The sequence below is a fragment of the Ascidia mentula genome, chromosome 3, assembly GCF_947561715.1.
Source record: "Ascidia mentula chromosome 3, kaAscMent1.1, whole genome shotgun sequence".
Taxonomy (NCBI): domain Eukaryota; kingdom Metazoa; phylum Chordata; class Ascidiacea; order Phlebobranchia; family Ascidiidae; genus Ascidia; species Ascidia mentula.
In genome coordinates this window covers 79,421-102,394 of record NC_138568.1, presented here as the reverse complement: position 1 = coordinate 102,394, position 22,974 = coordinate 79,421, and the positions used below count along the sequence as shown (strand labels likewise).

General features: G+C 39.3%; 5 protein-coding genes across 12 annotated transcripts; 1 reads left to right on the top strand and 4 right to left on the bottom strand.

Moving 5' to 3' along the window:
* Positions 1-429: 429 nt before the first annotated feature.
* On the bottom strand, positions 430-3,898 carry LOC145895171 (allene oxide synthase-lipoxygenase protein-like). Its single transcript, XM_082983942.1, has 14 exons — positions 3,872-3,898; positions 3,390-3,582; positions 3,006-3,131; positions 2,655-2,906; positions 2,515-2,599; positions 2,223-2,379; positions 1,914-2,168; positions 1,619-1,811; positions 1,479-1,559; positions 1,312-1,430; positions 1,091-1,210; positions 870-1,004; positions 715-813; positions 430-609 (listed from the first exon to the last, which is right to left on the bottom strand). The coding sequence occupies exons 1-14, from the start codon at positions 3,896-3,898 to the stop codon at positions 430-432; spliced, it is 2,022 nt and encodes a 673-aa protein (XP_082840068.1).
* Positions 3,899-4,007: 109 nt separating this feature from the next.
* On the bottom strand, positions 4,008-5,783 carry LOC145894632 (growth hormone secretagogue receptor type 1-like). 5 transcript variants are annotated; one of them, XM_082983263.1, is made up of 8 exons: positions 5,650-5,783; positions 5,373-5,566; positions 5,034-5,198; positions 4,832-4,984; positions 4,636-4,781; positions 4,475-4,586; positions 4,290-4,418; positions 4,008-4,232 (listed from the first exon to the last, which is right to left on the bottom strand). In XM_082983263.1, the coding sequence occupies exons 2-8, from the start codon at positions 5,462-5,464 to the stop codon at positions 4,037-4,039; spliced, it is 993 nt and encodes a 330-aa protein (XP_082839389.1). In that variant the 5' UTR covers positions 5,465-5,566; positions 5,650-5,783; the 3' UTR covers positions 4,008-4,036. The 5 variants fall into 5 exon arrangements, with proteins under 5 accessions (XP_082839389.1, XP_082839386.1, XP_082839387.1 ...); XM_082983260.1 differs by having other exon boundaries at positions 5,373-5,554; positions 5,650-5,767; XM_082983261.1 differs by having other exon boundaries at positions 4,290-4,376; positions 5,373-5,554; positions 5,650-5,767.
* Positions 5,784-7,235: 1,452 nt separating this feature from the next.
* LOC145894327 (tetraspanin-18-like) lies at positions 7,236-13,335 on the bottom strand. Of its 3 annotated transcripts, XR_014401550.1 has the most exons (7): positions 13,298-13,335; positions 13,055-13,138; positions 12,803-12,997; positions 12,412-12,570; positions 12,139-12,339; positions 8,386-12,066; positions 8,167-8,308 (listed from the first exon to the last, which is right to left on the bottom strand). XR_014401550.1 is itself a non-coding variant. In XM_082982879.1 (5 exons), the coding sequence occupies exons 1-5, from the start codon at positions 8,683-8,685 to the stop codon at positions 7,456-7,458; spliced, it is 882 nt and encodes a 293-aa protein (XP_082839005.1). In that variant the 5' UTR covers positions 8,686-9,295; the 3' UTR covers positions 7,236-7,455. The 3 variants fall into 3 exon arrangements, 1 of the variants encoding a protein (XP_082839005.1); XR_014401549.1 differs by lacking the exon at positions 13,298-13,335 and having other exon boundaries at positions 13,055-13,280; XM_082982879.1 differs by lacking the exons at positions 12,139-12,339; positions 12,412-12,570; positions 12,803-12,997; positions 13,055-13,138; positions 13,298-13,335 and adding exons at positions 7,236-7,518; positions 7,582-7,734; positions 7,869-8,039 and having other exon boundaries at positions 8,114-8,308; positions 8,386-9,295.
* A 244-nt stretch (positions 13,336-13,579) lies between these two features.
* On the bottom strand, positions 13,580-15,236 carry LOC145894111 (tetraspanin-18-like). The gene is made up of 5 exons (XM_082982574.1): positions 15,091-15,236; positions 14,739-14,933; positions 14,512-14,682; positions 14,208-14,456; positions 13,580-14,045 (listed from the first exon to the last, which is right to left on the bottom strand). The coding sequence occupies exons 1-5, from the start codon at positions 15,151-15,153 to the stop codon at positions 13,995-13,997; spliced, it is 729 nt and encodes a 242-aa protein (XP_082838700.1). The 5' UTR covers positions 15,154-15,236; the 3' UTR covers positions 13,580-13,994.
* Positions 15,237-18,271: 3,035 nt separating this feature from the next.
* LOC145894039 (dynein axonemal intermediate chain 7 homolog) lies at positions 18,272-22,679 on the top strand. Of its 2 annotated transcripts, none has more exons than XM_082982478.1 (15): positions 18,272-18,335; positions 18,590-18,736; positions 18,957-19,097; positions 19,326-19,463; positions 19,521-19,658; positions 19,723-19,903; positions 20,037-20,123; positions 20,206-20,282; positions 20,600-20,675; positions 20,731-20,903; positions 21,029-21,254; positions 21,484-21,698; positions 21,926-22,090; positions 22,146-22,256; positions 22,312-22,679. In XM_082982478.1, the coding sequence occupies exons 1-15, from the start codon at positions 18,333-18,335 to the stop codon at positions 22,621-22,623; spliced, it is 2,190 nt and encodes a 729-aa protein (XP_082838604.1). In that variant the 5' UTR covers positions 18,272-18,332; the 3' UTR covers positions 22,624-22,679. The 2 variants fall into 2 exon arrangements, with proteins under 2 accessions (XP_082838604.1, XP_082838603.1); XM_082982477.1 differs by having other exon boundaries at positions 20,200-20,282.
* The last annotated feature ends 295 nt before the right edge of the window (positions 22,680-22,974 follow it).

The window sequence follows — 22,974 nt, the reverse complement described above, 5'->3', positions numbered from 1 at the left end:
AAAGGTGAAACAAATGTTTTTTGTGGATTTTACAACATTCAAAAAGCTCCATTCAAAAACTTTGCTGTTCGCTGCCTTTGCATAGGAGGGAACTTGTTTATAATGTGGTGCATCATGGTGGCCAATCATTTAAATGATGGCGTTTGATGTTTATTGATTTCATGTTTGATATCAACCTTTCATTAAATCGTATCAAATGTTACAGCATGACCTTGGTAACCAAATGACCTTTACATAACATTCGTCAGTGAGCTATTAGCTTATAGTTAAAGCTCGATCTTACAATGTCCTTTGTGAATTCGCGCAATGAAATTGAAATAGAAAGTAGGAATGTTTGCGTCGTGATTTGCTTTTATCTCACTCAACTCCGCACCCGACAGCACATACATGGCGACTGTTTATTTGACTGCGTTCAGCACTTCACAACATTTAGTTAACTATGCTTCGTGGTATGTTGCTAGGCAACAAAGCTGTGTACGGATAAATAAGCTGCTCGTTTCTTGCTCGAAAGTTTACTTCCAACTCATCCAGGGAAATCTTAAATTTATCCAGTGTTTCTCCAACAGATTCTTCCACAAAAAACGACTCCAGTTTTTCACCCAAAAAAACCTTAAAAGCAAGTTTGCCCCCAAAAATGTGATTAATCTGGTTCACTTTGAGGCAATCATGATTTATCTTTGAAATTAAATCAGAAATATCTTTAAATTCTAGTACCTCGCCCTTCGAGAACTTCGACAATCGATACGAGAACGAAATCATTGTGTTTGAAGCTTTGACATCTGGGAGTGTTTGCATTATTCTTTCCAGTGTACCCTGCATGATTGGAAGGTTTCAAACTTACTTAATAATGACTTTAACCTCATCCTAACCTCCCCGTGTTGATGTACAGGCATCCGCATCACACATGGTGCGTTCGGGACGAACCTGTAAGTCTCCATCTGTTGGTAAGTCAGCATAGCGTGTTGAACGGAGCTGGTGAAAACCAACAACGTACATAAGTCGACCTGTGTGAACCAAGGTGAGGTTAGCTGGTTCAAGGTCGCTTGAATTTAGTTTGGTCAGTGAGGAATTGTGCCGTGACGGAACAAACCAGTTGTTGAACTGAGTCAATATGCTCTGGTGCGCCTCTAGTGTCACCATCCTGCCAACCGAATCCTTCAATTGCCGCATCCCGCGTCCACTCTTGCAATTCATCGTCATGCATGACGTCCTGTTACGCGGGAAATGCGATAAATATCGTTGGTAAACTTCCATCCAATTAGGTCAATACAACTTTTATGTTAAAAGTCACCACCAAGCCAGTTTACTCACGTCATCGCACTCGTAGAAGTATCTAATGACGTCACCAACGTATTTGCTGATTACCCCCCACAGTTGTATGACGTCATCTCGGTAGTAGAAGTTTGGAAGCAAGTTAGGGTCGTCTAGACCTGAAGATAGAAATGTTAAATGTTGGGGTGAAACATAGAAATATTAACCTTTTCTTTCCAGAAGCTTTGGAATGTCGAGGTCATCGATGCGGAACGTTTTAAAACATTCCCTGACCAGGGACAAAGTATCTGTAAATTAAATGTTGAAATTATGTCTCAAATGTGATCAAACATATCCTGTAATGTACTCAGATTGACGGATTTGTTGACGTCACAATCCTCACTCAACCAATCATCTCTCGCCTCCCGGTTGACGTGCGCCACCGTGCGGAGATGAGGTCGTAATAGTTTGTACACTGGGTGGCATCGTGGCAGGTTGCGCATCAGGGCAACGCAATAAACCTCAGAAACAGCGTTCGTTTGTAGGAACCTGTATTTCCACTGAGAAAAAAGCTTCACCGTTGAGTTTCAGAAAGAAACATTTTAAGCGGGGTTTTAATGTGTGGTAAAATATAATTTGAAACCAGTGAAACGGTGAATCACCTGATGAAAACTTTGTGAAGCGGAACGCATGAACATTTTCGCTAACAACCAATCGTATTCGTCATCATTCGGTGTGAAAATACTGTCCTCATCATGAGGTATAAGTTGGATCGCAATCGGTCGAAATTGTAGATCTCGTGTTGAGTGAAATATGACGACACAATCGGCGTGTACGTATGAATTTCCGGTTTGTGGATTAATGTTCCGCTTCACGTTTAAACCTTCCGTGTAGTCAGCAATGTAGATACGCCCTGCCTGGAAATCAATATGTACAATCCATACAGGTACAAAGTTGACCTACATTCTCACCTTCATCTCCGTCCTCAAGGTCACCCCTTCCGGTAGAAGACAATCAATATTGTCACCTGATACTTGGCAATATTCTGGAATACATTTACACATTTCTATGTCGAGTGGGGAAATCCCCGATAACATTTGTCTTCCAACTTCGTCGTCTTTTCGCCATCTGAATGCATTGTTACGTCATAATCGGCAACAATATATTGTCGAACACAATCCTATTCTGAAACTATTCTGTTAATGATGACACGTGGCCGGTAACCAGAGAAACATACCATGTTTTTTAGCCATATATCCTTACCTATTGATGAAAGGAGGGTCGTGAGCTCCAATGTTTCTGTAAAGAGCTTTGTAGTCGGCCGGTGAACGCATTTTCCGAAACAAACCTGTTAAAGCGGAACAGAATAATTTGATCGGAGTCAAACCCGAACCGTTCCAAACCTCTGAATCGATTCCTCAACTCGTTCAAATTCGTTCTCCATGAATCCTCGGCATCTTGGATCAACTTAGATCTTGTTTCTCCTAAAATCAACGAAAGCTCACATTCGGCGTCAATGAAACGGGGAATTCCCCAACCCATTTCGCCCTCGTTGGTTGCTCTCTGTTGCCACCTAATGTTGTCTTGTTTGTTTTTCACTTCAGCTTTGCGAGCCAGACGTAAGTGGTCATTTGTGACATTCTGTGGCAAAGTAGCTGCAAAGTAATTTTAGTGTTGAACTTCGCAATTTCTGATGTCTTCGTTCAAATGCATCGAATATTTGGGGGCGATATTTATTGTTAGGTGGAAGTTACCTTTTCCCTCCATAACAATCAACTCATTCTCCAACCATTCATAAACAGGAAAATAATATTCCAATGCTTTGTATTCCACTATTATGTCGTCACACAACCACACATCCGGAGTAAGACCTTTTAATTCTGCAAAACAATTATTTTGGTTTGTGACGTAAGAAATGTTGCTTGATTTGCTTTAACGATACCATTGTAAAGTAAAACTTACTGATGCGTAACATGACACTTACTGAAGTGTAACATAAAACTTACTGAACTGTGACATGAAACTTACTGAAGTGTGACACGAAACTTACTGAACTGTGACACGAAACTTACTGAAGTGTGACACGAAACTTACTGAAGTGTGACATGAAACTTACTGAAGTGTGACACGAAACTTACTGAAGTGTATCATCATCGGTTTTCCAATCACTTCGTCATTGTTGTAAACCGTGTAACTTTCCACCGATCCCTTCTGGAAATCGTTTTTGAACAAATAATCCAACGTTGTCCATTTTGTAGATGTACCTTCCTCTCCTACGATTTTCACACACACGGTAGCTATTGTTCCGGCAGAGAAATGGCGACTGTTCGTCTGTCAAGAATGTACCAAGTTGACTGTATATCGATATGCGGTATAAAGAAGTATGTGGTTTGTTGCCATTTATCGTCAATAGTCGAAACGAATTCGTCCCGACAAAATATCGTCCACAAACAAGCTTCAATCTGAGATTTAAGTTGCATTTGATTTAAAACTTGATCTATTCCAAGCTTGAATTTAAAATCTTCCAATCGAATTGCGATTAATTCTAATGTTTCAATATTTCCTTGATACCGACTCCAACATAATTCACGAAATCCCGGAATCCCCGCAAAGTCCTTACCTTTATGGTAAGCTTGTATTCCTCCATGGTTGCAACCAACTCTGGTTGATTATAACACGCGTCACCCACCACTTCCGAACATGCTGACTCATCGGTGACGTCACCCCCGAATGTAAATACGCTGCACAGTCGTTGTAAAAGTATTTTATTTGCGAGACATAGAAATCACAATTTGGCAGAATCGGCGGACAAAATATCCACATTAAATATTTCTTCTTCTTTATTGTGACGTAACACTAGCGACCGTGTTAATGACGTCACTCTGTGGGGTGAAGAGATCGGTCTACTACCACTAGGAGTCGCTACTCTAGGTGTTGTGAGTGAGTGATTGACAGTTTGAAGTTTCCCTCGCCCAAATGTTCTGAAAAAGTTTACGTGAAGATTTAAACGTATGCAACGCAGGTGTGTGCACACTTACATGACCCGTAGAATCACGGCCATTGAAGCTTTTCTCATATTGGATGAGGCGATGTTGTAAACAATCGGATTCACACATTCTGACAACCTTAAAGCGAAGTAAGCACCCACATGAAACCAGTAATCCAGTCTAAATCACAATTGTTGACGTCATATAAAGTAAATATGACATAATAACCAACTTACAGTGGAGTTTTGTTCTTTTGTCGCGTGGTCCACATGACGTAAGTTGTCATGGGGATGTACCCGAACAGAAATGATGACGCAATAAGTGCAAGTTGCATCGAAGCTTTCTTTTCTGGGACAAAATCTTTTTAGTTTCGCTTCAGAATTATTTTTATCCCCACCTTTGTTTCTCCTCTGCCTGCTCTTGATTTGTTTCCGGGAGTAAAGTTCGTTCACGAGCAACGAGGATGAAGTGAGGAGGACCAGCAGGGGTAGAACCATGAACGTGGTTTGGGAGAAAGTGTAGTAAGCCTTCTGCTTCTCAACTCTGTACAACAATTCGTTAGACACGTGACACAATTATTACACGTGACGCACCCGTTGTCAGCCAAGCGTATCGAGCACATGGGCCAACTGCTCCAAACCTTTCCGGAACCCAATTTACGAGTTGCATCGTAAAAAGAACTGAACACGAATCCACCGAATATGACGGAAAGCGTCCAAAGTAGGGTGAGCCAAATCGTAATTGTTCTGAAATCAAGATTGCTTTAATCTCTCTTTTTAACTTTGGTTGTTGTACCTTTTTTTAATAGATTCAAACTTGATCGGGCACTTGACCCCAAGTAACCTCCACACGGCGAATGACGCGATGTGCAATGACGTGCAATATGACGTAGATTCGTCGGTAAACCAAAACAGATGACAAAGAAATTGTCCCCAACCCCAGTCGTAAAACCCCCAAGTTCTACATAGAAATCATACATTAAATCGTATCAGGTTTTTGAATCGCTCTCAAATATTTTTATGGAAGCAAACTTCGTAGACGATCCACAACCTTTTTATTACACGATTCACTTTCAACTTTGTTGTTGGTTTATGTGGTGGAAAACACATTATAAGTTTTGGTTTTTATCCGTACCTTCTGTATAACCAGAGAGGAGAAGCAATGCAACCTGACAAGAGATCTGAAACTGCGAGGCTCAGGATGAAGAGGTTGCACTTCGTAAGCATTCCTCTCTGTGTTGTAATCGCGAGGAGGGTGATGAAGTTTCCAAATGTGCTCCACGCCCCCAGGATCGCGATACCGACAGCTATTCCAATCTATGAAGAAACCTGATGACGGTGATTGGTTTTAACTGTAAATAATTCCACTAACATGATACAATAAAAGTAAATTTGTTGAAATAAATCCGCACCTGTTGGGTTTCAGTAGCAGGTGACGTTCCAAGGTCGGACATGGAGTAAGATGAGTTGTTCATAACAGACAAGATTTGATCAAATCTGAGATATTCTCAAGCTATATACGTTGTCTTGGAACCTAAACCAACAACTGACACATTTATGTAAAGAAGCTGTGACAACTCCTGCATGGAAACCTGACTTTCCACCGCATCAAACAGAAGTAAAAACAATTATTTCATTGAAAACGATTTCCCGTTAAATCTCATCCGACAACGCAACAATCATTCAATTACAACGTCACAATGTACAAATACGAAGTCGGGGAAACACCACATGAATACGAATTTCCTCACTCTGACCTTCAATGACCTTATCAATTATGACGAAACTATTTTATTTGGTTCATTCGAATAACTTCCGTGTTCCAAAATTCTGATTCAATTTACTGCTGTTTGTGTCTGTATTATGACGTAACAAACAATTGCAATTTTTATGAAAGTTCTGAATGCAAAAAAGTGTTCTTTTTCCAAATCTCACAAACGACGAATTTAAAACCGCAAGAGGTGGAAATGTCAAACGCTGCGTCAACGCAACTACATCCTGTATGAAAAACGTTTGAAAATATCTCGTCAAATTCTTAAAAGCGTTTCGTGTTTCTGTCTTGAGCGCCAGAATTCACCCCTCGTTGTAAGCCTTGTGTACCGGAAGTTCGTGGCAAGCAACGTTAACCTTAAATTCCCTCCAGTAACATTTAATAAAACCGTTTATCCACGGTAGAACCATTCACTTCCTCGAGTGTTACAAACAAGCGACTCGAAAATGACCTTGCCCGTCTGTTGGCAAGGTCAGCAGTTTGCTGCAACTTGCTATAGTTTGATAGTCTGACCAATCCTTACTGGTGCGCTCAATTCTACTGTTCGGCGTATTCATTTTGTATCATTGTTACGCAATAATGTCATTTAAGTGCACTCCATTGTTTCAGCGTGGTAAACATCGCGATCTTATAAATCAACTTGTCACATCACAAAGGTTTCGACTTCATTGTCTTCACACAATGAACACACATTGTTAAAGTATTTTGTGTCAACAAAATTTATTTTCGAAATGTCTTCACGTGAATTGTTTCTTGGGTAAAACCTGGTCGTTTTATTGGAAGTGGAATAAATTGAAGGAGTTTCTGTCGCCCACAAATTGTTGCCACCTGTTTCACTCGGCCTGAATTCGTAAACAACTTGTCACCACTTCTGGCGCCAATGAGCAGTTTGGATTTTAAAACACACGATCAAAGAAATATGAAGTAACGGTGCGTGTTTGTCTTGCTCTCTAAGGGTTTTAAGGATTTTTGTGAAATGCTTCGTTTAGAAATGGAATCTTTATAAATAATTGAAAAGCTGGATACGAAACTGCACGTTTGAAATATTCATAAGCTGGGAGAAGTCAAGAAAACTTCATCGATTTATCTACTTCCTCTCATGGGATTTGTCATGATCTCTACACTTCTCAATTTAACAACAAATTAATTCTTTTTCATAAGTTAAAACCTAAACAATTCTTGCGTCACAGTTAAACGTGACGTCATAATTGTAAACAATTGCAGCTGTAAGTTCCATTAAATGTGTATTGAAAACGTAGACACCGTGAAGGCAATGTACAGAACGAAAAAACGAATCAAATACAGAACCGGTATTCTAATTTTATGGTAGTGTTACGTCATAAAGACATGGTTACGTCATTAGCAGGCAAACAAAAGAGCGGAACGGTATCAACAAACTGGAAAACAAGAATTGTTCCGCTGGTATGTACAACAGTCACCTGACCACTCAAGCGTATCGCTCTTTATCAGCCTGTTTGTAAAGGCAGCAAGCAAAGACCATTGCCATTATCTGAAACAAATAAACATTATTTTACCACTTGTAACCTTGCATAAATTAGTGTGTAACGCATACCTCGACAAACAAGATGGCGACAGCAATTCCTCCCAAAACCCAGAAGTAATTCTTGATCCTTGCTTCACATCCTGTGGCTGGTAATCCGACGCAGTGGCCAACTTCAGATACTAAGACCCAGTCTTGTGGTCCGTTGATTCCACAACATTGGAACTAAACAAAGTTTCATAATCAGTCAATTTGGCAACCTTGAGATTTTTTTAACATTTTGTTGTCTGTGATTCGTGTTCTCAGATTAAACAACATAAAAAATATCAGCCCCAGATATCTTTGTGTAGATTGCTGACCTCTTTTTCCAAAGCATCCCATGCAGCAGTTGCAGTCCGGCCAGCCTCCGTGTTTTGTCCGTATAAACTCATCGTATCTAAGGCGGCTTGTTTAGCTTTGGGATAATACACGAATGCCAGAACTCCACCGACTATCTCTAGGATGAAGATGACGAGAACCAACGCAAAGAACTGGAATATAATTTGATGTTGAAGTGAAGAATATCATTCCGTCGTGTACATTCGGTTCAGATTGAGCAACTTACCGTAGCAAGCATGCATTTGTTCTCCTTGATTGCTCCGCAACATCCGAGGAATCCAACGATGAAGAGAAGGCAGCCGACAGCTATGATGATGTAGACTGCATTGAATATAGCAGGGTCGGCAGAGATTATTTGACGAAACGAATCGGCACCGACAACCACCCATATACCAACTCCCAACAACGCCGCTCCACCAAGCTGAAATGCAAACCAAACTTTGATAACTCCGCCAGCTTCGCCACATCAGAATTATGACGATCATAAAATAAACTTACAAAGATGAGCAGGTTGAAGAAGAACATGAGGTATTTGCAGCAATCAAGCGATCCGGCCATTTTTTGTTTCTTTTTCAGCACTTTCAAAAATATATCCACTAATTTCTGAAAAAAATCACCACAAAATAACAACTCTATGTTTTTCAGCCAAGTGCTCTTTTGTTCGCGCGCAAAATACGTAACACCATGACACGTGACAAACACAACGTTCGAAATGCAACAACCACCCTGTCTCACTGTCTGGCCTCTCGCCTTTTTGTCAACGCACAATAGCGGGTGAATGAATTGAAAAGAATCCATTCAACCTTTACATTTGTTTGCCAAGCTTTTATGATTCTGAGAGCTGAAAAGGGAATGACTGCGGGAATCCTTTTTGAAACTCTGGTAAAAAGTTTTCTGCCACTTTCTAAATTATATCAATTCTATCCCCATTTCTACAACATTTGCCATCTGATAAATATGAGTCTACTCCTAACTAACATGGGTTTGATCAATACAGCAGTTTTCCTGGCAATCTAGCCAGGAAGCATTCAAACAGCATCATTGCTTCCAGATTAATTGGAAACAAAACGCCGAACAGAGTTTGAGTTAAATGTTGAGAAATTAAACCCAAAATACACAAAGTTCAACAAATCCTATCATGCCAAAAGCCACTGAAACGAGAATTCTTCTTTAACAGCAAAGTGGTGAAAATGAGGCGGCTTAGTCACGTGAAGCTGGTCACAAGTGACTCGTTACGTATAGGAAGCTGGCAGTTGACATCTTGTGACGTCACGTTGTGCATTGACATGAAGCGACTTCCACCCACGTGGTAACTATCATTAGCTTGCACAGATTCCCACATTAATGACACAATATTTGATGTTTTTCTTCTAAACATGCTTCCAACATTCTCCCACGTAGGAATTAACTCTCAGATTAAACATCACAGAGGTTTTTAAACTGCACAACTCCATTCTCCTTCTATTTTTACCTCGCACTCTTCACTAACCATTTTTCTCCTTGTTGCGTCACAGAGAATCACGAGGTTGTGTGATTATTACCTCACACATAACCGTTGTTTTTACGTGAAAAATGAAACTTCCAAGTTTATAACTAGAACCCACGCACACGAGGAGATGGGTTATTGTTGACGTCATAAACTTACACACCCTCTAAATGGATGTTGTACGTCACGCAGGAGATAGAGGGGGAACTTCCGAATGTTAAACTTAGCTTGTTCTTCTAAACAGCGTCACGACAAGGTCCAGTAATCTTTCACAACAAAATAATCTTCAGTTTATCTCATTAAACACATCGAGTTAAAATGAAACACATTTCTATTAAGACACATTCATGCGTTCCTCACATAAATAAAATTTAAATTATTAATCTTTCCCTTGCATGTGACATCACAATGGAGCAATAACAACAACTGAACAAGCTGCATTCTCAAAACCAGTCGCGAAACTTGTACTAGCCTTAGGATATAAAACGCTCCAATCTTGTGGCAGTCGTAATTACTGGGTTGTAACTTCACCACGACGTTCTGTTGCAGGGGGCGTGTGCATAGGAGCGTTGCGTGCTGCTATGACGCATTTCCAGTGATTTTTCCCACAAAAATGTGTCAGTTAAGATGTGACGAAAACAATGGGAATATTTCTGGTTTCCATTGTTGACGCATTAATTCCATCACTCAACTGTCTCGTCATAAACCACTGTACAAAACATGGGACGCACAACTTTACAGTCAAGTTAACGATTGTGTCATCATACAAAGAGCAGTTGTCAATGGCTACAACTATGACAAAAGCGCTACAACAATTCCAGAATACGAGTACGCGTTCAAACAGTGTTGCGCCCTGCAAGCTACCAAGAGAACCGGTGCGCGCATGAATATTTCAAAAGCTTGACGTCAGCTTCTGAAACCAATTATGTTCACGGTTTAAAAACGTTGAAAAGCTTTTATTGATGGCGAGCAATTCCAGGCAACTCCAGCCAATTCCGCCAACCTAAACAACCAGGCATTACTCAACCGTGCCGACGAACTGCTGTGCTTACGGCGTTCAGTCGAAATTACAAAAAGGATCGATAGGTCACATGATTCACGCTCCACTGCATATGCTTGTGTGGCAGACAATTTCTTGCGATATCAGCAACGTTCCTTCCAATCCAATGCAGTGTCGTTAATGTTAATTAAACGAAAACAAATCGCTGATGGTTTCGCCATCTGGCTGATTACAGTGATGCAGCAGAATTACAACAAACGTTGGTTTTCGCGAAAAGTCGATTATGAACAAATTCTGAATAAACAAACCTAGAAATCTACCAGGAATGGTAGGTGTTGGAATGAGATTTTCCCCTCACACAAACCAACAACGCCAATAAAACTTCTGCCTACCAATTGGACTTCACTCGACACATCTCGCTGCTCTAAGAGCTCTCGAATCTACGTCACAATGGGTGGTGTTCTTTTACAAACCTTACGAAGAATTGATTTCGCGCCTTTTTTGCGTTCCGTTGAATTTTCCCTTTTGACCAACAGAGTTTGTTACGTCATGGAACACCATTCTCATCTAATAGAAGGTTCTTTGGCCTATATAGGAAGACACAATACACATCTTTCCACAACTACTCGATGCAACATTACTGTGGTTGACTCCCCTAGAGTGTGAGGACAACCACAGGCGTACAACAGTAAAAGCTCAGCTGTCATTTCCACTCCGGCATCGCATGACCTTTCCGCCATTGTTCAAACTTCTTCTCTCACTGTGATGTAATATTCATGACCTCCCTTGGGTGTGAAGACGGTGGTGTAGCATTGAGTTGGCGCTTTAACTGATGGCAAGTTAGTGCTGAACCGCTGTGGCAGATATCTCGATCAAACCCAACACAATACTTAAATACGCAAACAGAGTTAGGCTTTCCTGCAGAACTCCCACAGCCTTCTGGCATCCGGCCCGACGACAAACCTTTTTATCGCACCTTATTGCCTACTGTGTTGCCCGTTCCCACTTCACTCCCAACACGATATTAACCAACCAACTAACTGACATTCACTCACGTTCGCATTCTCTTACGGAAATTGACTCGAAAAAAGTTTATTTTATCTTGATTACTCGCTCAGTCACTAACGAACACGTTCACTTTAATTTCCGCCGCTTGATAATGCAACTTGCCGTACTATTCAACAGAGTAAGTCTACTCACGGAGTCTATTCAGTAGTCTACAACAAGAATACGCAAAGCAGACTTAGTTTCAGTCACAGCAGTACAACGCTGCAGCAAGATTGTTGACCTAATTGGATTCCGGTTGTGGTGATTTGTTGATTACAACTTCACCATTGTTACGACATAATTATGCTTGAACATGCATTTTTATTTGCACTCCTTCTCTACTTGAAGTGCCAAAATCAAACAACTGTATTTAAATTATCAGTAAAAGTGAGGGCTCATCCGGTAAGTTAGTACGACAACAAGTTTTGTACCAATATGACAAACCTACTTATTTAACTGAATGAGAATTTGCCACGAATTTGAATCGTTGTTGTGTTGCAGTGAACGCACAAGAAACACAAATAGTGAAGAATATAATACACCCCCTCCCCTCTCATACTGTGACGTCTGTCTCTCATCACTGATTGTGGCGTCACAGATTGGCGAGTTGTCGAAGAGCGTAAGCGCTTGAACAGAGACAGAATAGCTGGGAACAACAAGAGAAAGAATCCATACCTAACCGGTTATTCATTTAGAAATATAACGAATCCAAGGTTACCTCGACAAGCAGAATACCGAATCCTACACCCCCAAGAACATAGAAGAAGTCTTGCAGAGTTTCCTGGCATCCCTGGTTGTAGACAGTTCGAGAATTACCCGTGCACGTGACCAGTCTATCAGAACAACAACTTGCTGGAAGGGTCGGGAATTGGGGGCGGACCTGCCAATCATCCAGGTTCCTAACACCACAACATTGAAGCTGAAATATAAAATAACCTTCTTACTGGTGAAATAACAACTGTGTGCGTTTATATGTTTGTTGATGACGTACCACTCCTTGTATTCTGTCCCATGCTTGCTGCGTGGAATTGTCGTCGTTGTAGTTGTTGATGCTTGATTGAGCTTCATCGGTTGCTATGGGGAAGAATACAAATGGAAGAACCGATCCAACCATTTGAGCGAGGAAGATGAAGAATATGATGAACATGTACTAAACATGGAAGTTGTTGGAAGATATTATTTTGTGGGAAAACAGAGGTTTTATATCTGACACAAATACTTCACAGAACTCAGATATGAAATGTTTGTTTTTTATTGAGGGAAAATTCCAAGTCAACAGTCTTGTTCCAAGTTAATTTTTAAAGATGACCAAAACCTCCGTATTTGCTACAAACCAGTTACGAAATAACATTCGAAACTCAAACCCACAACAAGCAGCTTACAATGACAAGAAGGTTTTTGCTGCTGAGGCAAACTGCCGCACATCCGAAGAACGAGAAGATGACCATTGCAGCACCGACGCCGATCATCAAATAAACTGCGATGAATATACCGTTGCCTTCACCCAGGAGGTTGGGGAACTCCCTGATGGTGATTGCGGTCCACGTCCCGACCCCCACTATCGCTATCCCCCCCAACTAAAACAGGGGAATAACCGGGGTTAAGTGAGGGTGGGAATTAATTTCATAACTTACCGCTACTAAGAAGCTGAAAAAGCACACGGCGTTTCTATGGAAACCGGTTATGTAGCTCGACTCCATGTTTTACTTTGTTTCAAGCTGTAGTTGTAACTCAGAAATTAAAGTTCAAACTTTTTATGTCTATGTAGCAAGGCCCAAACCTAACAAACAGTTAGCTTCACAGAATATTTAAAACCAAAGCTACGTTGATAAAATACATCTTGAAGCTCTCTAACCAACAAATAAAGCTGAATTTACTTTCTGAGCTTCTTCTTCGGACAAACTTCACCATCAACTAAAACAAAACTACAACAACCGACCGCGAAATCCCAGCTACTTTTCAACTAATGTGACGTCACAATGCAGTTGCGCGAGCGGCATTGTGCCTAATGTAACACTACCCCCTTCGTAGGGGTCCCACTGTCCTCTGTAAACCGCCTATGTCGTAACATTATCAATTGTTCGCGTCACAATCACGAGTTGACAATTTACTCCTGTTTATATTCTCAAATGTGATTTCTATGCAGAAGCACACGGAAGTGATTTAGTACTGTTTGTTGAAACCTGTGTTGTGACCGCATAATTAAAACGTACAACGCTATCTGTAACACTGCTTGGATTAAAAGGCAGATTCAACTCTTGTAAATTATATTTCAAGTTAATCGTGTCCCAATCGTAATTTTTGGCAAATCACCAAAGCATGACGGTCCAATTGCACATCATGAGTGTATAAAAACACTATCAAAGCAGCCGCACGGTGTCGCTAGCGAGCAATTACGAAGCAATATTGTCAATGGACGAGTTTCATATTCTTGAGGGCACTGCATTAATTTACAATAGATATACATATAGTGATATCACAAAGAAGTTGTTATAAGAAGGTACCACATTGTGACGCAATAATAACTGCAAATAATGGCAGAAGCTTTATGTACACTGGTCACGCTTGAACGGTTTACTTGTCAACTGATCTGTACAAACAGCAGGTGAAGATGAGGGCAAGCAGCTGAAACACACAAAAAAAGTGTTTAAGTCATAATGATTTATGGATAAATGTTAAATGAAACATAGAAATATTAACAAGTTGCAATCGATTTATCAACAAAGTTTACAAAAGACGTATTTGTAGAAGTTTTGCCGAAGTTGAATTCCAACAAAGTTGACTCACTTCCACAGCAAGGACGCCAAGACAGACCCCCCCGACAATCCAGTACGCTGTCTTCAACTTAGCTTCACATCCAATTTTGTTGTAAGCTGACGTCATACTCATACAAGCGGCCTGGTCGGTAAAAGTTCCATTGATCGAGATCACATCCCTCGTACAGCAAGATGTCGGCAGTAGGAATCCATCCGCGTGACCCCATGATGCGTTGCTGTTCAACCAATCGTTTGGGCCGTGGAAACCGCAACACTGGAGCTGTCACACAACAATTGTTAGAATAACTAACCCCGTTGCTCATAGCAACGCTTACCAATGTCTGAGTGGTATCCCAAGCACCAGTGACGTCATTCTTGTTGCTTGTAGTTTCATTGTACTGATTTATTGAGAGGAGAATCTGCTCTGTGACTTTGGGGTAGAAAACGAACACCAGAATCCCACCGACAATCTCCACGATGAAAATGATGAGGACGATCGCGAAGAACTAGAAGAACAAAATGTTGAAGACTTCCTCGTGAAGATTAACCGTGAATATCTCACTGTTCCAAGAAGACATTTGTTCTCCTGGATAGCTCCGCAACATCCCAGGAATGAGATGATGAGAAGAGCTGCACCAACAGCTATTATGACGTAAACAGCGTCGAATATCGCACTGTTCGATGACACGATTTGCATGAAATTTGCCGAATCAACAGCTGCCCATATTCCAAGTCCCAACAACGCTCCTCCACCAAGCTGTGTGACGTAATAATATATGGTGACGTACTATATGAGCTTAACACCAAATACGATAGTTTTCTTTGTCAAGAAAACGTATTTCACGATATTTGGCACCGTCTCTTACATTTTGTGACGACACAATGGATCTTTGCTACACTGACTTACGACTTACGAAGAAAATGAAGTTGAAGACGAACATCGTATACTTGAGACAATTCATCCCGCACCCTTCCATCTTGCTTGTTAATAATTATTCAAATCAATTAATAAAAATATCAGTAACCTAATGAAGTCCTGCTACATAGGTAAAGTTAAACTGGGATTCAACATGTTACGTCATATTCGAGACGATGCCAGGTTTAAACTTGGTTGTGCGGGAAAACTACGCCTAACCATGCACGTGATCAATTCCCTGCGTCTGACTGATGACGTTTGTTGCAAACAGACTTCCTTGTTCGGTCCAGCACTGGGATGCGAATGGAAATAATAAGCTAGAGTCTATTCTGCCTTGTGTTACCTCATAATCCGTGCATTATTCTTGTCGTGCCGCAAAAACCGTTTTGCGATCAGAAGTCGTTTCAAGCTGCTGGCGATTAGGCTGGGCTTGTTCTGTTTAGTGTCAGAACCCCCAAACAACAACATAGTGCGCATCACGATATGACGTCAACCCTGTACTTTGTACTGGTATAACAGCACTGTAGAGTCGCTTCCGGCTTCACTACTACAGTTTCAAACCTGCACGTTTTGCGTTTGCCACAGTAGCGTTGCTAGATTGCACTGAATAATGTCCGTATCCTGTATATGCTAGTGATTAATTACGTTCCTGTCTCACCATATTATCCTCTGAATATAATTAACCGGATTAAACCATGCCGTATTCGCGTTCATATTGACCAGCACATTGGGAACATAACGTTACTGAACAATTTCTATTGAGGAAGTAATTTACTACACACACACACACACACACACACACACACACACACACACACACACACATATATAGTTGGGTTTTTCACACTCTAAAACGCCGCCATACTCTTTGGATGCTTCAAACCGTTCCGCATGACCTAACCCCACTTTGGAACAAACTGCCTACAACCATTTGTTACATCACAAGTGGTCAAATGATTCGCTTTTTTCGCCATTTCCTGACTTGTTTTGTGGTCAATCAAGCGTAGAGGGCAGTGAAGCGTATTAACCATCCCACATTAAAGTTTAGACGAGAAAATCGTTGCGTGCTATTGCGACTGAGAACCGCTCCCAAAACATACGGCGCGTAGCCTGGATACCTCCCCAAAACGTATGCATGATAAACAAAACTTGCGTATGCGACTTAACAGAAGCGGATGTTGTTCAACGAGGCTGTTATCAATTGTCTGACGTCGTATTAAGTGGCATCCAGCATGAACCAACATCAATATGACATGTACATTCTGTTGACACTATAATTATCTACTCAACAATTCTGCTATATAACGTTTTTAACAAACACGATGTTTTTCTTGCTAACGTAAACCCGAGCAACTTAAATCGATATTGTTTTGATACTTTCCGTTTTCGATATGATCAACAACCTATCTACCTCGTGAACAGGACATGAAAGCAGCAATCTTTTATTCTTACAACTCTCACGTTTCCCACTGTGTGCTGCTGTTTCTGCGTAAAAATCACAAAGGGCGCCACAATCCAAGCACCATATTACAACCTAACAAAAGCTGTACTGACGTAACAATCATTACAGCGTTTAACGCACGATAACAGTTTTTTGAACAATGCAAATTTGTGTAAATCCACAAAACTGGAACAGTCGCTGCTAAGCCTTTGTGTCGCAACAATGCTTACTTTAATAGCTAATATATACACAATACGACAATAGTTCGACGAAATTAAATATTCCGGTTCAATTTCCGTTCATTCGCAGAACTATTCAACCATAAACATTTCGTCTGAACATAAACACAAATTCAGTAACACAACAGCTTGCGCATGAAATGTTGACCAAGCAACACTTCCACAACTATTAATGCTCCCATGATAATAAGTCGAGCCTCTCCATGGTGACGTAACAATCATGTGACTGTGATTAACTCTCTTGCGTATAGAGTCGCGTGCTTACGTTTTGCAGACGACTATTTTTACTTCAGTATCCACGCCACAATCCCTTCGACTCATACACCACCAAACAGCCCTTATACGACCTGATATATTTGCCTCCGTGTACAGGATGCTGCTGATGTATATCAACCCGGGCTAACGTTAATGCCTACAGCAACCTTGTCTTACGCCCAGGGCTAAAATGTAACCGCCTCATTTAAATTCCGGCAAATTTAATACTCACCATTGACTTGTTTGTGACGTGACAATGCCCGCTACGCCAACGTAATTACGAGTCACACGAAGAACTGGTTGAAGCCTCCGATAAAACAACAACATTTGTTGCAATACCACGCACGTCATTGCTGTGGTTCTGTTTGTGTTGAAACGTTTTGGATCCGTGATGTTACTGATAAGAAACAAAGTTGTTACTTTATATGATCTTTTTATTTTGTAAAATCCGTTACTTGTAAAAAATATCTTTCGTTCCTCTTCAGTAATTTCATTGTGTTCGAGGGTCCTTTGTGACGTCATTAAGTGATTATCGCTACACGTTTCCATGACGACACAAAGGGCGCGCCCCAAATGTACAGTCATGGGAGGTTGATAAACAATAGCATTTGTCCGCGCTTTAAAAATATTAAAAACATTTGCTGGAAATTTCAGAAGGCAAAAGTGGAATTACCGGTTTGCAACCACCCGACGACTGTTTGCACGCAGCTAATTTTACGCGGAATTTTTTTCATAAAATGTTCCAGTCTCAATTTAAAGAATCGACACTGCAACATTTCACGTTTTGTGATGTCACAATACCTAAAAACGTGTTCTTGATTCGTGATGTGTGAATGCTATCTGCTGCCACTTAGTGCGTGAATTTTTTGAAACTTATTTTTTATTATTTGTGCTTCTGTCGTGCGTGGTATTAGATATTATTGTGAAAAGCACATTTCGTGCAACCAAGATATAAAAATAATTTCACAACTAAGTTTAGGTACTATGATCTCACTGCCTTGTTGTCATGGTTGCAGAACCTACCAGAGCGTAAAGTTTCAAATATTTTCCTAGTCTGTGCAATAATTACCTATTTATTACCTTTACTAAAAACTTTTACCGATTATTGTGGCAATTATTAATCTAATTATGAGTATAACTACATGCATTACTTGCAGGTTTTACTCAATTTAAAAGTTAAAACTATTCTTGAAATCATTCAAATACTTTACGCTGCAACGGATTAAACAACAGTTTACATTAGACCGAACTGTCTTCATTTAAGAATTTTTAACTGTTGAAACGGAATTAATCTAGTTCTTAACCATGGTAAGAGCAATAACTTGATTGTATGGATGTCGTTTATTGGCGACTTAGATTTCAATTATAATTGTTTGCCAAATTCGTTTTTATCAAATACGCTTCTTCTTTTATCATTTTGGCGTTTCTGATTAACTTTTTAATCAAATAGTTTCTTGGTTGCGAGCAAGCAATCAGAATTGTGTTACAATCTACTGGTTTGATTATGTTTTTAAGTAGCATAAATTGAATGCAAATGTGTCATTTGAAAGTTATATGCGTAGCCTCCAAAGTCACCCAATCGATCTGGAAAGTCCACTCCCACTAGAGGGCGACCCGCGGACAAAAAGGAAGATGACAAACAGTCGGTGGATGAGGAGGAAGCAAGATTGCAGGCAGAAGAAGAGGAGAAAAAAAGGAAAGATAAAGAAGTAAGGTTGTTGTTGTAGAACACAAACATCTGGTTTTATTGAAACTTTTTTTTACTCCATAAAAACCTCATATTACTCGTATTCAAGGCCATTTTATAAAAGTTTTATTCTCGAAATCTTGGCTAATATAATTGAGAAACTGTTTGCTCGGAAACTGTTTGCAAATTTTTGCAACATGAACTGAATTGAACATAAATCAAGATAAACCGGTTATTTTTAGGAAAAGGAAAGATTGGAAAAAGAAAGATTGGAATATCTGTCAAAAATTCGTGAACAAGAGGAAAGTGAAACAAGAAAGGAAATTGAAACAATCAATTTTGCAGTGGAGCAAGTTGAAAATAACCGCCGAGCTAATGCTCAGGTTTTCTCATATTGTTAATTGACCCATTAAAAAGTGAACATGTTAAATTGTGAAAAACGTTTTATGATATATTTGTGATATTTCAATAGATATATTTATGGAAAGTTATGTTTCCAAGTATAAAATCCGTTGACTTTTTTTAAAGACTATAAAGCATTGTCAGTGGCTTACTTAAATAGAATCTGAATTAAATATGATATAATATTCTTCTACTGTTTCCGTGTTCAGTGGGAGAGGTTTATGGAATGTGAAGGGAAACCAAACCCAACTTCTGCTAAAGAAATAAATACATTTATTTCAATGGAGAAGGAGAACGGGAAACCTGATTTGAATATTGTGTTGGAGGACGCTGCCCTAGTTCTAAGTGTAAGAAACAGTTTGTTTACTCTCTGTAAGATTTTAATAAAACATTACTTTGTTCAGTTGATTGAAGAGCTCAACTTTCTGCTGGAGGATTCTGTTTTGGACGAAAACACAGTTGCAGAATATAAACAAACCATCCTATCCTTGCAGGGTTTGTTGCGAAGTCGTTATGACGATGCCACTCTTCAACTGCTCAAGGTGTTCATTGGGTATTTTTATGAATTTCATACAACCAACTATGCAAATGTAATGTACTTTGCAGGAAGCAAGTTATGAGGCAGATTCAGAGACAGGAAATCTACAAAAGGTTGTCAATGGCAACAATGAAGTCATAATGCTTTGGGGAAACTTGAACAAGAATCCAAGATTCAAGTCTTTTGAATTTGAGAAGGAAAAATTTATGTTTGAGCTTCCTAAGATTCTTGCAATGTCAGATGTTGCAGGTTTAAAGCTGTGTTGAGTTGTGTGCAATATGTGATCATTGTTTATTGTACTTCATTCTTGGCCCAATACAGATTAATATCTTTTGCAGTCTTTCAAGTCGGTAACTAAATCTCTCAACATTTATTTATACAGTCAGAGTGTTACAAGACAACTTTGACCATTACTCCCATCAATGCAACACTTTTCATGCAAAAGTCAAACAACAAACACAAGAGGAAGGTATTGCTGTTGGAATTAATGTATAATTTTGTACAAGAACATGTTTAAAAGTTGAGAAATTATTATTTCTCCGAAGAGAAAGTTGACAAAGTAGTTGAGGATCCACTTGAGGTTGAGAAAGTTGAAGATGAAAAGTCAGAACCTGCCGATGGAAGAAAGGTTTGCTGTGATTTATATGTATTGATTATTTGACAAAATAGCAAACTTGCAAATTTGTACTTTCACATTTTGTTTTTTTTTGATAAATTATTTCCTTGGTATATTTTGATGCTGAAACAATTTGACAATTTGTAAATTTAAATTCCACCTGGGTTTCATTTTATTGTTTTATAAATTGTGTGACAAGAGTAAAAATGGTGGTCACCAGTTTAGATGATTATAATTACATGGTTTTGATTCCCACCATGTAACCTTACCTGTAAAAAGTTTAAATCCTCATGAATTCAACATTTTATAATGAACAAGAATTTCCACAGAGTGGATTAAGTGAAACTTCTGAGAAAGTTGAAGAAAATGAGGAAAAAAATAAAGAAGATGAGATTGCGGCAGACGGTAAAAAAATTAAAATAAAAAGTTGTTTTGATAAATTTCTATGAACGTCTCACAGGAGGGGAATCCCGTGCGACACCTGAAATTAAAATAGATACAGAAGATGAAGAGATTCTCGATCCAGATGTGATTGATTTACGACAATGTACACCACTAGGTGGTGTCTATCACATTAATCTGGTTAAACTTCCACCTCAGCCCAAAGCATTGAATGGTTGGACGTTAACCCAGGTCTGATCAAACAAATTCTTTGTTATTGTTTTGGTCCCAAGCTAAGTTTCATTGAACTGGGTTTAATGTCACCAATGTCATGCTTGCAGTGTCTGTAATCGCATGACAAGTAATTATTTATCCAGATCATCGATGAACCCTTGACCCCTTTAAATTATCCCTCTGAAACTATCGGAAAACCCCCATCTCGAGCCCCCTCAGCAACCCCTGAAGCCAAGGAAGGGACTGATGGTGTTTCCCCTTCAAAAACCCCCCTGGAACAGCAGCAGCCCCCCATCGGCATTACAATGACCCTCCCTGATAATGTTGCATTCTTTGAGGAACCACAGGTTGCAAGATGGGATGACACAGGTTATGAATTTTATTAATTACCTTCTTTCAAAACGATTTTGTTCGACGCTTATTCAGTGGCAAGTTTACTGAAATAAATTCTCTTTAATTTATTTATTTTAAATTTCACCTGTTCCTCATTATTCATTGTGTATCTTTACATGGCAAAATTTTTTTTTTTTACTTCATGTGATAACACCAGCATGGAAGTTATTTAGTTTTTTTCCAAATTAAACTTGCAAAAATTTAGATAAACACTGGAAGACGTCATGCATCGCTGATTTGAATTATGATGAGGAAAAACGAGTTTTGAGCTTTAAAACTTCACAGTTTGGTTCATTTTGTTTGTTCCAAGACACGTATCTGAACATGCCATTCCAATCATGGGAATTAATACCACAAGGTCTTAACCAGTCCCAACTTACTGTTACCGCGGCAATCGCTGAAATTCACATACAAATCAAAGTAAGTCCTTGATTCAGCATAACTATTCTTCCCACTGGTCAAGAAAGAAGAAAATTACTTTGTTTGTGTTTTTTACCAAACAGAAAAATTTAAAAATAAAATAATGGTCTACACAAAACTATACAGGTTATTTGGAAACAATATTTCTTACAGGAAATAGGTTGAGTTTTTTTTTGATTAATGACTAACATTCTTTTTAAATAAATAAAACTTTGCTTTATTCATAGGACAGACAATGTATGCTCATAAAGCCCAACGAAGAAATAGCTCAACTGTCTCATATTTATCACCACTGGATGGAGCCAAAGAAACTGATTATGAAGATTCAAAGTTCTGGAGTAAACATTTTCCCTGCGTCTGATGCTAATAAATTTGCTTCCATCCAAGATAAAGTTTGTATTTTTAATTAAATTTTTCTTTAATTTAAATGTAAACATTTTCTATCAGCATGTGGACATGGATGCTGTATACCACCAGATGGCGCTACTGTCTTCTGCATTTGCTTTTTCCTGGACTAAGTGGAACACTGAAGCAAATAAGAACACCGTTCTTTTCCAGGTCTACTTAAATATAGGTAATACCAACACTACAAAAATAAACAATGGTTTTGCAGGCCGCACCACTGTACGTAACCAATGATCCCCAGCCAGTACTCGATGATGATTGGTCGATATTTGCATGCACCAATGATCGATGTTACAAGATGGCATTACAAGAGTATGACGAGAAGTATATCGATGAGCTTGCTTCGGATGCCCAGTATCATTGTGACATCACACATGCACTTCGTATGACAGCCCTGAAGGGTGATCCTCAAGGTCAATTGTTGTCATCACTTGTGAGGCGCTCGCACAGTTATGATGTATTTTATGTTAACACTGTACTCACTTTGCTTCGAGCTACCAAAGTTATCAGTTTCTCATAACTCATTTCTGTCCTTAAAATGTTTTTTGATTGCACAAAATAAAATTTTATATTCTGTTTCAATTTTGTTTTTTGTTTAATTAGGTTGAAGACAAATATTTGTAGCTGCAGTCACATTAAAAGGTTTTGCTTTTCTAAATCCAGCAATACTCACTCAGACTTGTGTTAGTTTCACTACAAAATTAACAAATCTCAACTCTTATAATTCTGTGGCAGAAAAGCTTGACAACATTTGTTAACAACTTTTAGTTCCCTAAATTTTATTTTTGATGACATCATTAAGCACATTGTGACTCACAGAAACGAGACTGACCAAATCAGACAAGCCCTCAACTCTCTGCTTTTGCAATAT

Bases quoted from the DNA above. Each gene is read 5' to 3' on its own strand.
- LOC145895171 (XM_082983942.1), bottom strand. From the start codon at position 3,898: ATGGAGGAATACAAGCTTACCATAAAG. The intron at 2,600-2,654 runs GTTTGGAACGGT...CCGCTTTAACAG, and splicing joins GTTGAGGAATCGATTCAGAG to GTTTGTTTCGGAAAATGCGT. The intron at 1,005-1,090 runs GTTTGTTCCGTC...TGGTTCACACAG, and splicing joins TTGACTCAGTTCAACAACTG to GTCGACTTATGTACGTTGTT.
- LOC145894632 (XM_082983260.1), bottom strand. From the start codon at position 5,712: ATGAACAACTCATCTTACTCCATGTCCGACCTTGGAACGTCACCTGCT. The intron at 5,199-5,372 runs GTACGGATAAAA...ATTTCTATGTAG, and splicing joins CCTCTCTGGTTATACAGAAG to AACTTGGGGGTTTTACGACT. The intron at 4,782-4,831 runs GTGCGTCACGTG...ATTGTTGTACAG, and splicing joins ATACGCTTGGCTGACAACGG to AGTTGAGAAGCAGAAGGCTT.
- LOC145894327 (XM_082982879.1), bottom strand. From the start codon at position 8,685: ATGGATTCTTTTCAATTCATTCACCCGCTATTGTGCGTTGACAAAAAG. The intron at 8,309-8,385 runs GTAAGTTTATTT...TTTGCATTTCAG, and splicing joins TCTTCAACCTGCTCATCTTT to CTTGGTGGAGCGGCGTTGTT. The intron at 7,519-7,581 runs GTATGCGTTACA...TATTTGTTTCAG, and splicing joins TCGCCATCTTGTTTGTCGAG to ATAATGGCAATGGTCTTTGC.
- LOC145894111 (XM_082982574.1), bottom strand. From the start codon at position 15,153: ATGGAAGGGTGCGGGATGAATTGTCTCAAGTATACGATGTTCGTCTTC. The intron at 14,457-14,511 runs GTAAGCGTTGCT...GTTGTGTGACAG, and splicing joins GGGATACCACTCAGACATTG to CTCCAGTGTTGCGGTTTCCA. The intron at 14,046-14,207 runs GTGAGTCAACTT...TGTGTGTTTCAG, and splicing joins TTGGCGTCCTTGCTGTGGAA to CTGCTTGCCCTCATCTTCAC.
- LOC145894039 (XM_082982477.1), top strand. The intron at 19,659-19,722 runs GTGTTCATTGGG...TGTACTTTGCAG, and splicing joins CCACTCTTCAACTGCTCAAG to GAAGCAAGTTATGAGGCAGA. The intron at 20,904-21,028 runs GTCTGATCAAAC...TTATTTATCCAG, and splicing joins ATGGTTGGACGTTAACCCAG to ATCATCGATGAACCCTTGAC.